Source organism: Diorhabda sublineata, chromosome 8 (genome assembly GCF_026230105.1).
Source record: "Diorhabda sublineata isolate icDioSubl1.1 chromosome 8, icDioSubl1.1, whole genome shotgun sequence".
In the NCBI taxonomy this organism is placed as follows: domain Eukaryota; kingdom Metazoa; phylum Arthropoda; class Insecta; order Coleoptera; family Chrysomelidae; genus Diorhabda; species Diorhabda sublineata.
The window spans coordinates 11,399,761-11,415,270 of NC_079481.1; the positions used below are offsets into that span (position 1 = coordinate 11,399,761).

The window sequence follows — 15,510 nt, forward strand, 5'->3', positions numbered from 1 at the left end:
TTTAGAAATTATCATTTTCTCTTTACATTGGAAGAAATCTTAAAACTGTTTGCCCTCTGTTGGAGATTTACTATACTACCTGTATCAGTATTACTTTAAAATTTTACACCGTAAATTTTAATATGTTGCTCGAGAAGAATTTTAAAGCTTCAATCACTTCATATTTTTGTATTTTTTAAGAGTTTGATGGCATTTATGGATTTTCTAAATGAAAATTTGAGAAATTTCTTTCAAGTTTCTGTTATTTCTGAAAAAATATTGAAGCATTCAACAATTTCATGAAACTTCAAATATTCAAACAATTTTTCGGAAGATTTGAATTTCTGAAACATTTTCAGTAGCTTTAGAGATTTCAGGAAGCTTCAATCACTTCATATTTTTGTATTTTTTAAGAGTTTGGTTGCGATTTTTTTAATGAAAATTAGAGAAAAATCTTTCAAGTTTGTTATTATTTCTGAAAAATCATGAATCATTGAAGCAATTTCTCGGAAGTTTGGAATTTCTGAAACATTTTAAGTAGTTCAAGAAATTCCAATCACACTAGGTACTTCTAAAAAAATTCAGTAATTTTTTAATAGTTTCTATTTATGGATTTTGTTCACAATTTAAGCTCGCTTGCTTTCTTATACCTACATCACGATTTTCCAGTAAAAGATGAAATTATTTGAGTTCACACATTCTATTGATTTAGATTCTTAATTTAGAAGAAACTGAACGCAATACGGTCTTGTGATACGGCCGGTATTATGGTGATATTTACATTGTTGTCAGATCTTTCCTTTTTTCTGAAAAATAATGAACTTTGTTATTTCAAATAGATCACCCTATATATTTTTCGCTTTTAGAAATCCTGATTTTAGAAATACTGATTATTTTTGAATTGATATTTTAATGATATTAGGATATAGTGATAGGCGTGGAAGTAAACAAGAAACGTGTAATATCTTTAATAATGTATACCCTAATCGAAATCCGAGATAATTGAGGCGTTCTATACATAAAACTCACTCTGTATTTGTAATTTTTTTTTCAGGTGTTGATCCAGGAAAGTTCTACACGCTTCAGAATCGGAAAAAGAGGAAAGAATACTTCTCAGGTTCCCTAGATCGTAAAAGGAAATCAATAGAACTTGTCCCGCCTAAAAAACCGCCGCGAACTTTCGCCGCAACCAAATATTCTCGAAAACCCTCAGTTTTCGATATATTCAAAAAGGAAAAACCTGCCCTTCCAAAAAAATCGAATCTACGTCGAACAGTTAGCGATTTATCAACCACCGGAACCAAATATAACGATAACAAGTTTCGTAACCGATCCGGAAGTGATAGTGAAGAATTTTTGAAGAGAAAAAATGAAAAAAAACAACTCTCGCCGATTATAGAAGTGACACAAAGAGAAGATTACTTTTCCGCCCCGGAATTAGACAACGACCAAAACAAAGAGAACGTCGAACCGAAAGGATTCGTTAGAAAGAAGAAAAAAGAGAGTATCGCCGAACAACTGAAACAATTCATCGACGAAGTCGATGAGGAAATATACAAAGAAACCGGTGTAAGAGTCCCTCCTACGGAGGAACAAAAACCACCGCAACCCGTTATAATAGACGTAGAAAAAGCAGAACAAATTTCGAATAAAGAAAAAAAATTCAAACATTCAGTACTAGCTCGAAAATTGAAATCAATCACAAGAAAAAAGAAACCACCAAATGAAGCTGATAAGAATAAAAAAAACGAATTTATTAAAAAGAAGCACGCAAAAATAATAAAAAAAGAAGAAGAAATCCCCAATCCGATAATTAAAAAAACCATTAATAATCTAACGAATCCAAAAGATTCTCCGAAAATGATTCACAGTAGCCAAATGCCACCGGAAAAACCACCCTTAACGAAAGGTCGTAAAGTTAACACTCTAGTTAAAAGATTAAGTAACGAATCAACTTCACCCCCGCCCTTAAAAACGAACGTCGTAATTTCTCCACATAATTCCGTACAACACAATAACAACCAACCTTTCTCTTACACTAGAGGCTTGAGCCCCGACAAATCCCCATCTAAAGAAACTTTGCCAACTACAGGGAGTCCAATTATATACGCTCAAGTAATTTGCGGAAATAACGGCAACTCATACACAAAACAAACCATACACACCAGCTACAATAAAAAAAATACGCATTCCGATTCTGACGAAGGACTCGGGTACGAAGAACACGTTAATTACAAAACCCTAACTAAATTCGGGGAAGATTACGACGAAGTCGATAAATATCAAGAAGAAAACCCCATTACTCCTAAATTCAAAAATCCCGCGTATTTAAATGGTTATTCCACCAACGAAAAAGAACAATCACCCAGATATCTAGATTCGTCCGCTAGAGGTCGCGGCGACGGAATGGACAGTAAACGAAGGACAGAAATTTTCGAATCTCAGGAACAATATTTAACATGCTTATCCAATAATCTAACAGCAAGAAGAGATCAATTAGAATCTAGAATCAACCGGAGGGTAACGGATAATTCGATACGTACCTCACCGGAATATTTAAAAAATACCTACCCTGCCAACGTTTATATATATAAAAACGGTACTGCCAGTCCGGATAAATACGGAAAACCGCATATTAGAGAAACTAAATACGTGCAGTACATCGAGGAACAGTATCAATTCGATAACGAACCGAAAAGTTTCGATTCCCAAATTAGTTCGTCACCTGAAAATAGAAGATACAACAACATTTCCAGATCTAACCAAGATTCCCTTCGAAGAAGAACCGATTCAACTAATTACCGTTACGAAGAAAACGATAGAAGAGAAAGATTCGTCGATTCCGGTATCGAAAATGATTTCCGGAAAGAATCTACTGATAATTTTAGATCTCGATCGAGAAGGAGTCGGAAAGATTATTGCAACGAAAGTGAAGACGAAGGTTTTGCTAGTTCGTTATTGATAGCCAGCGAGAGGCAACATACCGAAGAGAATATCGGTCAAAGGAGACATGGGGATTACGATTCCGATAGGGCGGTTTCGAGGGAGGATGATCCTTATAGACACGTCGAAACTATGGATTACAAAAGTAAAGTGAATGAATATATACCGAGGGAGAGAAGTATCGATGACGGATCGCATTATGATCCTAGAATTGATAAAAGCGTCGAAGTTTTTAACGGGAAAAAAAGCGAGAAGAAACCTCCGAGACCGGAAAAGAAAAGCGGACTTGATAAGGTAAGAAAATTTTCATTTCATTGGTTGTTACGAGATTTCAGCTGTCATAAACTATAATCGTTTAGTCCATTCACTTTTTTTTATTATTTTTCTTGATTAACTTCGGGTCTTCGTGATCGCACACGTTAGCGAAAATATAAAAAACTTATTTCGTAGTGGAAATTTACCAAGCAATATATATTGAATTCAACTGGACACTAATTTCCATAATACAATTCCAGCTGGAGCTAGAAGTTCACCATTTATTTCAATTAAGTTCTAGAGGTTATTCAAGATTGAATACGTTACGTTGTTTAGTATTTGTTTGACATCCACAGTTATTTGAACGACCTTAGCCCAACTAATTTAAAAGTTGAGCTAAATTCCACTATGAGTGAGACTGCTCCTTCGTTTCTCAAGATATTCCAAAGATGTAAACTGCTTTCTAACTTCAGTGTCCAATTTGACCGTCAACAACTCAATCGGGAATGCTTGGGATCGTTGTCATGTTGGAAAATGGATTTTCTGCCAATCAGGCGCTGGCTAGAACGTACCACATTTGTCTTTAATATTTTTTATATTCTTCTTTTTTCAAAATATTTTAAATGTTCACCAGATCTTCAGTCGTTATTTCTCCAAAACATCTCTAAACAATCACAGAGACTCGCCGTCTTTTTCAGTCTGGATTACACATGGATCTTCCATCCGTCGTCCTTTCTTTGTCAAGCGCAAAAACACCAAAAACCTCAAACTTTGACCTATCACTCCATAAAACTATCTCTCACCCTTCATGCGTCCATGTTCTTTAGCCCACTTCAAACTTCTAATTTTATTTTGACGTCATAAAAGAGGTTTCTTCATTAGCACCCTTCCGAAAAGGCCAGCCTCACTCAATCTCCTTCTGTAGAATTCCTCAAAGACTGATCACTAGAGTCCACAGAGACTCGCCGCCTTTTTCAGTCTGGATTACATATGGATCTTCCATCCGTCCTTTCTTTGTCAAACGCAAAAACACCAAAAACCTCAAACTTTGACCCATCACTCCATAAAACTGTCTCTCACCCTGCATGCTCTTTAGCCCACTGCAACCTCCTAAAGGCCAGCCTTTCTCAATCTCCTTTTGTAGAATTACTCAAAGGCTGATCCCTAGATTCCACAATCTGAGCTGCAGTATCTGTACCCGTGAATCGTTTGTCACAATTACTGATCAATACAATACATTTATCTTCAGCTTTTTTGGTTTTTCGAGGCCATCATTAAAGTTTTCTAGCTCAATAATAAAAGTTCGATAACTACTCAAACACCAACAAACCAACATACACAAAAATACGTAAAACTAAACAAAGTCACGCGTGCCGAATAACTAGGAGCAGTGTAGCTTCGTTGGGATCTAGGCGTTCGAGATGTGCTCGCTTCGCTGTCTCGAGTAAAAGTAATATTTTCTTATATTGAAAATGTCTCGCCTGGGTGCATGTGAGTCTTCTTCTTCAGGTACCATCTCCATTTAATGAAGGTTGGCGACAATTTTGGCATACTTATTTCGGTCCTGAGTGGTGCGAATTAAAGATAATGTGTTCATACTTGTTGTTACGGTATACATATGGGGCCCAGGGTGAATAAGCTGGTTTTTCCTAAAACGTGTATCAGGTATATGGAAGGGGACAAAGTTGATTGCATGCTATCAGAGCATAAGAAGATTATAAAAGAAAGTGACGTGGAATTCTCGAGGTCGTAGAATTTTTGTTATATTCAGGAAGTCGTTCAAGGAAATGTCACCTGTATTTTGTTGTGCCTATATCAGTGATTCCCAAAGTGGTCCAAGTGCACCTCCAGGGGTCAACGGAAAGCACCACAACAGGAATGTACTTGAATTTCCATAGCTAGAATTTTTTTTGACGAATCGGTAATATGATGTGAAGGTATCAACTAAAACTTGTGTTAGTATTTTGAAAGTGGCTTATGAGAAAAAAAGTTTAGAATATTCTGTCTAAAATATGAAGTCTTGCGATTAATGCACGAATTTCAATTGATAGTTTCTTAGTTTCACCCATTTTAAAACTAAAAAGTCTGGATTTACGACAACAAAAACAATTCCTATACGCACTCTACAAAAAAATGTCTTGGTCCAAAAAGTATGAATCACAGAACGTTTTTGAGACTCAGAGGGCTAAACTACAACCAAAAACACCAAAAAAAAATAATTCAGGGCTGAAGAATAAGTAAGCTTGCGCACGTATACAGTAAAAAACGTTTCGACATTCGCTTGACAATATGAAAAGTTGAAGTGTATTATTTTGATTCCATGAATGGATTATAGGATGGGCAAAAACTTTTGACTGGTAATGTAGTTATTTCCGAATTTCCGAAAGGCTTCAGGAAATTACGTATAAACCATCCACCCCGGGCACTAGGTACCTTGCAAGTCATCGTGATATTCGTGTTAAACGACTTCGAAAAAACAATATTTTCCGAGTCTTCAATTTTTCATTTTTCAACCATTTCAAAATACATTTTTCCCTTACATAAATTCAATTTTCATTTCTTATCCATAACTTTGGTTCACACAGTATCTAAGGCTCTCCCAAATCGAATGAACATTGTTGCATTTTCATCTTATGTCTTAATACTTAGAAATTGTGATTTATATCCATATTCATTAACAACTTTTTAAAGGCCGATTCATAAACTTTGCGTTTGCCGTTGCCGTTCGCGGGTAACGTTTGCCATTGTCGTTTGGGGGTGATGTTTGACGTTCGTAGCAAATTCTACAACCAATTCATAAATTTGACGTTGCTGCTGCTAACCTACAAATTTTGTTATTGTTTCTAACGCGTGTACTACTTTTTGTTACCGTGATATTTTGTTTGAAATCCGGTATTTATGAAGGATATTTTAGAAAATAACGAAGAGAAAACAAGCAAAGCCAAAAGACCACCATAAACAAACAAACAGACAGCTATTATAGTTTATTCCAGAAAGGTGTAGAGTAATAAAACCTCATTAGGTACGCAAAGGGACCACAGATTTACCCAACGAATATTTAAGCCACTTTCATAGGCATTGATTTCATTGAGATATTCTTCCTTTTTATCAAGTGTAGGTAGTACCACCCGGGTTGTGGTCAATATATGGGTTTAGCCTATTGTTATCCATTCACAAACACTGAAAGGCGTGCCGGTAAGATATTCGTAAAAAAGAAAGCCAAATCTGAAATAGGGTTGGAATTAGGCAGACGCACTAATAGAAAGGTTAAACGGTACCTGTTAAACACAAAACGTAACAATTACTACTTATTACTACCTAAGTAATCCTTACACAATATTTCATGACCTAACACCTATGGACAATACCGACATTGAGCCGAACTGAAGGAAATTCCCCATTTTATTACTCTATACCTTTCTGAAATAGACTATAATTAGAGGTACAAAATGCACTCGGTAAGCGTCGATTTATTTGATCGAAAGTATGTGAAAAAAAATAATTATTAAAAAAAGGGAAAATGTTTCCCGTCATCGCGGATTTCGATAAAAAAACGGTCGATAGGAAATTTTGTGAATTAATGAAAAAAAATGGGCTTGGTTGGATCATATGAAATGCATCTTGGTTCCTTAACATTTTGCCACATTTTATTTAGGAATATTGTGCGTGAAATTTTTTCCGATAAGCACGACGGAATTTTACTAGAATTAAAATTCTTCTTTGTCATTTGTACTTGCAAAGAACTTCAAAAATAATTCAAATCTTGCAGCATTACATCATTATTTTATAAATTGAACATTTCATTCGTAAATCTTTGTATTATATCTGTTTTTTCTTTATTAGTATGTCTTGTGAATCCATTAAATGATCAAAAATATTCTGATACTCCTCATTTTGTATCAATAAATTGTATGGTTTTATTTTTACTTCATTATAAACAATTGTTTATTGTATTATCTCAAATTAATAAATTGATTACGATATTTTAATCAACTGAAATAAAAATGAACTCGAAAACAAATTTCCTATATTTCCTTCGATTCTATTTACCCTTTCACAATTTTAAATTTATGATATAAATAACATTTTTTATTGTTACATGAACGCTTATTACAGAGTGAAATGATGTAATTGAATGCTTATTGCCTTTGATGAGAATCGAGTAAGTATTCAATAAAACTGGTATGCGTGATATTTCCGACCGTTTTTAGGCACGTATACCACAAAATTTACACAAAAAATAAGCAAATTAATAGAAAAAAGTTTTTCAGAATGATGGGTAAATTTTATCTCCCAATCAGACCCTTTAAATAGTTAAGCCGGACCCTTCCGGCTGGAAAAAATTGATAAACCGATTTTTTTTTCATTAATTTGTTTGTTTATGGTGGTCTTTTCGCTTTGTTTGCTTTTCTCTTCGTTATTTTCTATAATATATTTTATAAATACTGGATTGCAAACAAAAATATCACGAAAACAAAAAGCATTATACACGTAAGAAAGAATAACAAAATTTTATTGATTCACAAAATTTCCTATCGAATAGACCAGTTTTTATCGAAATCCGCGATGATAGGAATACATTTTTGCTTTTTTTAAATAATTATTACTTTTTTCATACTTCTGGCCAAATAAATCGACGCTTACCGAGTGCATTTTGTTCCTCTAATTATAGTTATCGATTTATCTAAAAATTTTGCAATTCCGCGATCACGGTTCTTTTAAGATTGCTGGCTCCCGGACTATCAGCCTTTTCATAAATACTGGACTGCAAACAAAAATATCACGAAAACAAAAAGCAGTACACACGTCAGAAAGAATAACAAAATTTGATTGATCCACAAAATTTCCTATCGAATAGACAGGAAAACATTTTTGCTTTTTTTATAATTATTTTTTTTTCATACTTTCGGCCAAATAAATCGACGCTTACCGAATGCATTTTGTTCCTCTAATTAATAGCTTTCGATTTATATAAAAATTTTGCAACTCCGCGATCACGAGTCTTTTGAGATTGCCGTCTTCCGGACTATAAAATTAATTCACCAACGGCACACCAATCGGCAAACGGCAGCCATGGATGTTTTTAATTTTCTAACAGATGTCAACGACAACGGCAAACAGAAAATCAAGTTTATACATCGGCATTAAGTCATCTAAATAATAACTCCCATCAAAGAACTTTCATTGACTAGAATATTGTTATCCAGGTAAAGTCGTTGTTCAGTCGAGATACGAAGAAAAAGAAAGAGAAAGTCGAAATGGTACCCGAAGAAAATTTAAGAGCAAGATATATAGAATATAAAGGACGAGGAGAGCCCGTAGGGTATACATTGAAGAAACAAGAAATTAGGGTAAGTTTTGTTTAAAAATTAATATTTTTTATATTGTTTACACAAAACTTTGATGTCTTCTAAACAATAAATCATTTCGTAGATTTTTCATTACCCATTTTTTAGCAGTTTTTCAATTTATTAGGGGAAAGTACGATTTCCGTGGCGCCGCTATTTAACATTTGGCTTAATTAGGCCAAAATAAATCGAAAATGAGGAATGAAAATTTTTGATATCTCGTTTCGTTTTCGAGATATCGATACTTAAAGTTATAATCATAAAGTTAGTTCAAAATTCGCTTATATTGAACAGATGGCGTTCAATACTTCGCTTCAAATGGATATTTTATCACTTCAAATTCAATATGAATCTTTTAATTCAATAAACAAAAGATTTTTTATTTAATTTTTATAGTATTTACCCTGATACTCCGAAATTATATTGAAAAAAAAACAGATTTTTATAGCAAAATGATCCATTTCTGATGGGGTCGATGCCCCCGTGGGGTCGCGAAGAAAAATTTTTTTAAACAATTTTGGCTGAAAAAAATTCACGATTTTTGAATTTTTTGCACTCAAAGTGCACATTAAGAAGGTTAGGTTAGGTTAGGTTAAGTTGATATACGGGGTCTTTCAAAACGTCCGCATGCGAGTTATATCACTGCATTAAGCGAAAAAAATCGATTATAAAACACCAAATAATCACATATCTATAACGCAAAGTTCAAAAATGCGGCAGCAGCTAAATACTTTTATGGCTTTTTCGACCGCTCGATAGGGAGGAACTTTAACGTTCCCCAAGCTTTGATTGGCTAAACCTTATTGTTAATTTGCGATTAATCTATGCGTTATAGACATGTGATTGTTTGGTGATTTTTTAGCCGATTTTTTCGCTTAATGCAATGATATAACTCGCATGCGAACGTTTTGAAGCACCCTGTATACAAATATTAAATGAAAATAAATTTTTGCGACTTCAAGTATCGATATCTTGAAAACGAAGAGAGATATCGAAAAATTCGATTCTTCATTTTCGACTTATTTTGGACACCACGGAAATCTTACTCGTGCCATATATTATATTCAAGAATTTAAGAAAAATACTTACCAAGAATCATATGAATCAATACTCCGGATGAAATTTTATTGCAAAATTACGCACAGTTGTTTAATCTCGTGATTATAACACAAAATTTCGAAAAAAAAAATAATTTCTTTGCAACCCTTTAATTTCAAAAATATAAAATGTAGTACACTGTTGTTATTTGCAGTGGTTTTGGGTTCTTTGTTAAGAAATGATGAAGTCCAAAGTCCAAACAGAGCTTCAGAAAGTACCTGTCAATGTACACAAAAATCAGTATCTAACTTTCACAATTTTAATAAGAAAAATATTCAGGACTTTATATAAAAGCAACTTATTTGTTTGTTCTGTAAAAGAAAATTAATGAACAAAGTCTTGGCATGTGGCGACAAGATTTGAATACAAAAAGCTTAATTGATACGAAATGAACATATCTTTTGAATCGTTTGACAATACTTGTTTTGATTAACTAAACTCTTGCTTAACAATCTTCTAATTGTTGATCAATACTTAACAATTCTTGAGATTACAAATTGGAGCACGTTTGCCTGTCGCCATTTCATTTCACTTTTTCGCTGTCGCGTGAACATATCAAAAAGTGCTTACCGCCTGCCAACTTAACTAAATTTAAAACTAACATGAACATTGTTACCAACTTTAACTCTACATAAAACAAAATAGTGTGAGCTAAGGTTGGGATAAGACGGGACAGCTGTCAATTTGATCAATTCTCAACATACACTGTATTAGACGTTAAGGGCATAAGTAATAGTAAGTACAAAACGATTGAACCATTCTATGATGTCAATTAGATTTGACGTAACTTTGAAGTTTGCTTTGTACAACTGTCACTAAAAGTGACAAAATTTGAAAGTGATTGATCACGTGGAAGCGTGTTAATAGTTATTTGTATGCCAAGGACTGAAAGTCCTACTTTGTTGGACGAGTCTGAAAATTGCGAGACGAGCGAAGCGAGGCGAGCATCAGACGATACATAAGAACCAAAACTTTTTCAATTACACTGAGGAAATAAAATAAATATCAGAGAATTATAAAAATTTTACTTATTGAACAATATAATGTACTAAATGATATTTGCAATGTCAATATTAATTTATTAATTATTCACAAAAAGTAATGTTGATTGTAACTCCAGGACAATTATTAATATTTATTGGATTGGATGCAGATGAAATATGTATATCTCTAGTAGATGTTGATGGAATCTCTATAGATGTGTTTGTATTTGTGGTGGAAGAAACTATTCTGTTAACAATTTCAATCTTGTTTGTTATTGAGTCATGTATATAAGCTTTAAGGTTACGCACAATCATCGAAGTGAAACTGTCAAAATTGAAGTGTTTTGGCAGTTCGGAACTGTCACTTTCACTACATGGAACACTCAAAACGTAGCTTTCGGTATGTAAATGAATACAGAACGAACAACTTTCAGATGGCGTCGTCTAAAAAAATATTTTTAACACAGTGTTAAATTTGTTTGTGTATTCGATAGAATTTGTTGATTAATTCGTATTTGTGGTGGAAGAAAGTTATGCAAAATCATCGAAGTGAAACTGTCAACTGTCAACATTGAAGTGGCTAGAGTCACATTTAAAGAAGCTGAAGTTGTCTACTCCAGAGCGTGCCTAAAGTGTTTTGCAGTACGGAACTGTCACTTTCACTACATGGAACACTCAAAACGTAGCTTTCGGTATGTAAATGAATACAGAACGAACAACTTTCAGATGGCGTCGTCTAAAAAAATATTTTTAACACAGTGTTAAATTTGTTTGTGTATTCGATAGAATTTGTTGATTAATTCGTATTTGTGGTGGAAGAAAGTTATGCAAAATCATCGAAGTGAAACTGTCAACCGTCAACATTGAAGTGGCTAGAGTCACATTTAAAGAAGCTGAAGTTGTCTACTCCAGAGCGTCCCTAAAGTGTTTTGCAGTACGGAACTGTCACTTTCACTACATGGAACACTCAAAACGTAGCTTTCGGTATGTAAATGAATACAGAACGAACAACTTTCAGATGGCGTCGTCTAAAAAAATATTTTTAACACAGTGTTAAATTTGTTTGTGTATTCGATAGAATTTGTTGATTAATTCGTATTTGTGGTGGAAGAAAGTTATGCAAAATCATCGAAGTGAAACTGTCAACCGTCAACATTGAAGTGGCTAGAGTCACATTTAAAGAAGCTGAAGTTGTCTACTCCAGAGCGTCCCTAAAGTGTTTTGCAGTACGGAACTGTCACTTTCACTACATGGAACACTCAAAACGTAGCTTTCGGTATGTAAATGAATACTGAACGAACAACTTTCAGATGGCATCTGCAGGCGAACTCGGTGCTCATGATCCTCGCCTGTTTGTCTACCAGTCTTGCAAAAACTGCAGGATTATGTTAGACAGCTCGAAATAACATTTTCCGTAGTAGTATCAGTTAAACAGTTTCAAATCGGCGAACTCTAAGCTTTCCAAGCTTATGATCAGCTCTGAATCGTCTATAATTCGAACTGCTATCTTCTGTATTGAGACGATCATCTTCAGGATATGCTTCGGAGCCGAGCTCCAAATATACGAGCTATAATCTAAAAATGGATAAATTTGGGCCTTGTAGACGATTAGAAGCTTTACGGAGTATATAGCTTTCAGTTTTAAAGAGAGCTTGACCATTTTGTCAAATTGCCTGGGCTATACTATTCCAGAACATATTGCTTCCAACCTCAACACCCAATAAGCGAATTCGTGGTGATGGGGATACTTTATATCCTAGCAGGACCAAATCCTGAGCTGCAGTATAGTAAAAACAGCAAAGGAACTTGGCAAAGCTGAATTAAACTCAATCAGATCACTTCCAGCCTATTCTAGAATGTTTAGAATAGCCGAGTTCATTGGGGCGGCTGATTTGAACTACGACACCAGTATCCTCCACAAAAACATATCACCAATATTAAATCGTTCGCTGAATGAGTATTTTCCACTCATAAAAACAATTATTAAAATTTAGTTTCTAGAAGAAATTAATCGCAAATTGTCAAATTTGATGTATAAATTCTTCTTCTTATGCGGGGCACCCTATATAATTCACGATTCAATTATCTTATAGAAATAACCGTTTCCATCCTGTATAATTTTTTGAAGATGCGTCTTTAGACAATAAATTTCGAAAATTTTTGTTAACGGAACCATGAATAAACCGAAACACTACACGACGTCCTCAAACGCGACAGGTGACATGCAGGAGGCGTCGACATTCGTACTTAACATTGGTAGTCTTGATCGAATTCGATGTGTGGTTATGTTGGCGTGTAGTAATGAGTCACTACATACTTTTAACGGACCTTCGAACGGTTGCAATCGCAATGACCGATTTGTGGGATGAAATATTTAAGAACAGAAGAATAAGCAAACAGTAGGTCAAATGTTTACAATTTAATTTTTTTTACGATTCAAATTATTTAAATTGGAAACGTACGTGTGAAACCCAAACTATTTACAGTTGAATCCCACAATGGGCTCAGAAAGTTTGAGAAAAGTATATTGTTTTAACGAGTAAGTACAACTTAATTTTTCAAGTATAATGGGGTTTATTTCAAATCGATAGGATTAACATCGAGAAAGTTACAAAGTTTTAAAGAGATTAAATAAAATAACAATTTGGTTCAATAATAAGTATAATACACTATAAATATCTTCCTCCATACTAAATTGAATTATTTCAGTAGTAGATTGTAGTGGAATAATAACGTATAAATGTATTAACTAGTTTTAATTCTGAAGGTAGATGACTGAACGATTTTTTGCACTGAAGAGAGTAGAACAATTTATCAGATCAGAGGTGGTTATTATTGAATACACTGCCTAAATCAACACTCACGTTTCGATAACCAAGTTATCGTCTTCAGAGACTGAAGGTGAACTACACTTGAAACAATCATCTTGGTCAATAATTGGTAGTAAATCGCGACCATTTGCTATTATTTTAGATGTGGAGTAAACGTAGTGAACACACTGTTTTCACCACCACTACACCAACACTCACAATTACAATGTCTAACGCGCGTTTCGATAACCAAGTTATCGTCTTCAGAGACTGAAGGTGAACTATACTTGAAACAATCATCTTGGTCAATAATTGGTAGTAAATCGCGACCATTTGCTATTATTTTAGATGTGGAGTAAACGTAGTGAACACACTGTTTTCACCACCACTACACCAACACTCACAATTACAATGTCTAACGCGCGTTTCGATAACCAAGTTATCGTCTTCAGAGACTGAAGGTGAACTATACTTGAAACAATCATCTTGGTCAATAATTGGTAGTAAATCGCGACCATTTGCTATTATTTTAGATGTGGAGTAAACGTAGTGAACACACTGTTTTCACCACCACTACACCAACACTCACAATTACAATGTCTAACGCGCGTTTCGATAACCAAGTTATCGTCTTCAGAGACTGAAGGTGAACTATACTTGAAACAATCATCTTGGTCAATAATTGGTAGCAAATCGCGACCATTTGCTATTATTTTAGATGTGGAGTAAACGTAGTGAACACACTGTTTTCACCACCACTACACCAACACTCACAATTACAATGTCTAACGCGCGTTTCGATAACCAAGTTATCGTCTTCAGACACTGAAAGTAAACTATACTTGAAACAATCATCTTGGTCAATAAATGGAATTAAATCGCGATCATTTTCTATGATTTTAGATGTGGGTTTAACATAATAAGCACACTGTTTTTACCACCAATATACAACACTCACAATTACACTGTTTGTCGCGCGTTTCGATAACCAAGTTATCGTCTTCAGAATCGACGAAGCGACTTGACTTACCTACTTAATACTAAATTTTTCGACCAATAAACCTTCTCCCTCAAAAATTAATTCTAGCGGAAAAAACTCCTTGGCGGGAATTCCCACATCCAATCCTTGACTACTAAACTGTAGAGAGAAGATTCCCAAGGAGTTTTTCCCTCTAGAATCAGTTTTCGCGGAAAAAATTTGGTATAAAACAGGTCATTAGATTTCAGTTTACTTTCAGTCTCTGAAGACGATAAGTTGGTTATCGAAACGCGCGTTAGATAGTGTAATTGTAAGTGTTAATGTAAACAGTGTGTTCAGTATGAATATCGCTAACGGTTCCAGAAATTCCAACTTAGAAATGGTTATTGTTAAGTAAATGTCCAAATTTTTTCTTCAAGTAGAGTACCTATGATTGGGTCTGTCAGTTGAGTTGTGAAAGTGTTTGCAAATTAACTACTTAAGTCATAAATGGAACGAATAGTTTTTTTTTTTAATTTGAAGATAGATTCGAAGAGATGTAAACTAGACAGAAAAGCAAACCATAGCGAAGATGGGATTCGAACAACGAGTAGTAACTCGTTAAAGCGGTTTGAGAATTGAGCTGTTTAGACACAGATTTATTGACAAAATAAGCTACGTGTATAGACCATCGAAAGGCGCGGTCAATATGTAGACCTAGAAACTTTGAGGATTTGAGGATCGTATTAAATCATTGTGGTGTTTTAAAGGTTGTGAAACTCTTTTGTGGGATAAAACTGTAGTTTTTTCAAAGTTTAAACAGGGACTGTTCAGATCAAGACTTAATGGTAATAAGATCTTTGCCAATGGTAGAATGTAAATCTTGTATATCTGGACAACTCCAGGTAATTCTGGTGTCATTCGCTGTCTGTGACATCAATAATAAATACCAAAAAAAAGAATTGGACTTAAAACTAAATCCTGAGGTACACCACTGTCCACTAGTAAATTACTCGAAACTTTACCATGAGTTCGTACCAATTGTTTTCTAGATAAGATACAAACCATTTCAAAGGAACACTTTGGATGTCATAAGACTCTAGTTCATTAATCAGAATTTCATTATTAACACAATC

The 15,510-nt window shown here is 34.3% G+C and overlaps 1 protein-coding gene across 3 annotated transcripts in view; it reads left to right on the forward strand.

The window, feature by feature from the left end:
* Positions 1-15,510, forward strand: part of LOC130448088 (uncharacterized) — a 128,377-nt gene that overhangs the window by 39,842 nt on the left and 73,025 nt on the right. For all 3 annotated transcript variants that reach the window (XM_056785283.1, XM_056785284.1, XM_056785285.1), the window contains exons 3-4: positions 1,034-3,216; positions 8,385-8,528. In XM_056785283.1, coding sequence (XP_056641261.1) covers positions 1,034-3,216; positions 8,385-8,528 — 2,327 coding nt within the window. The remainder of the gene's footprint in view (positions 1-1,033; positions 3,217-8,384; positions 8,529-15,510) is intronic.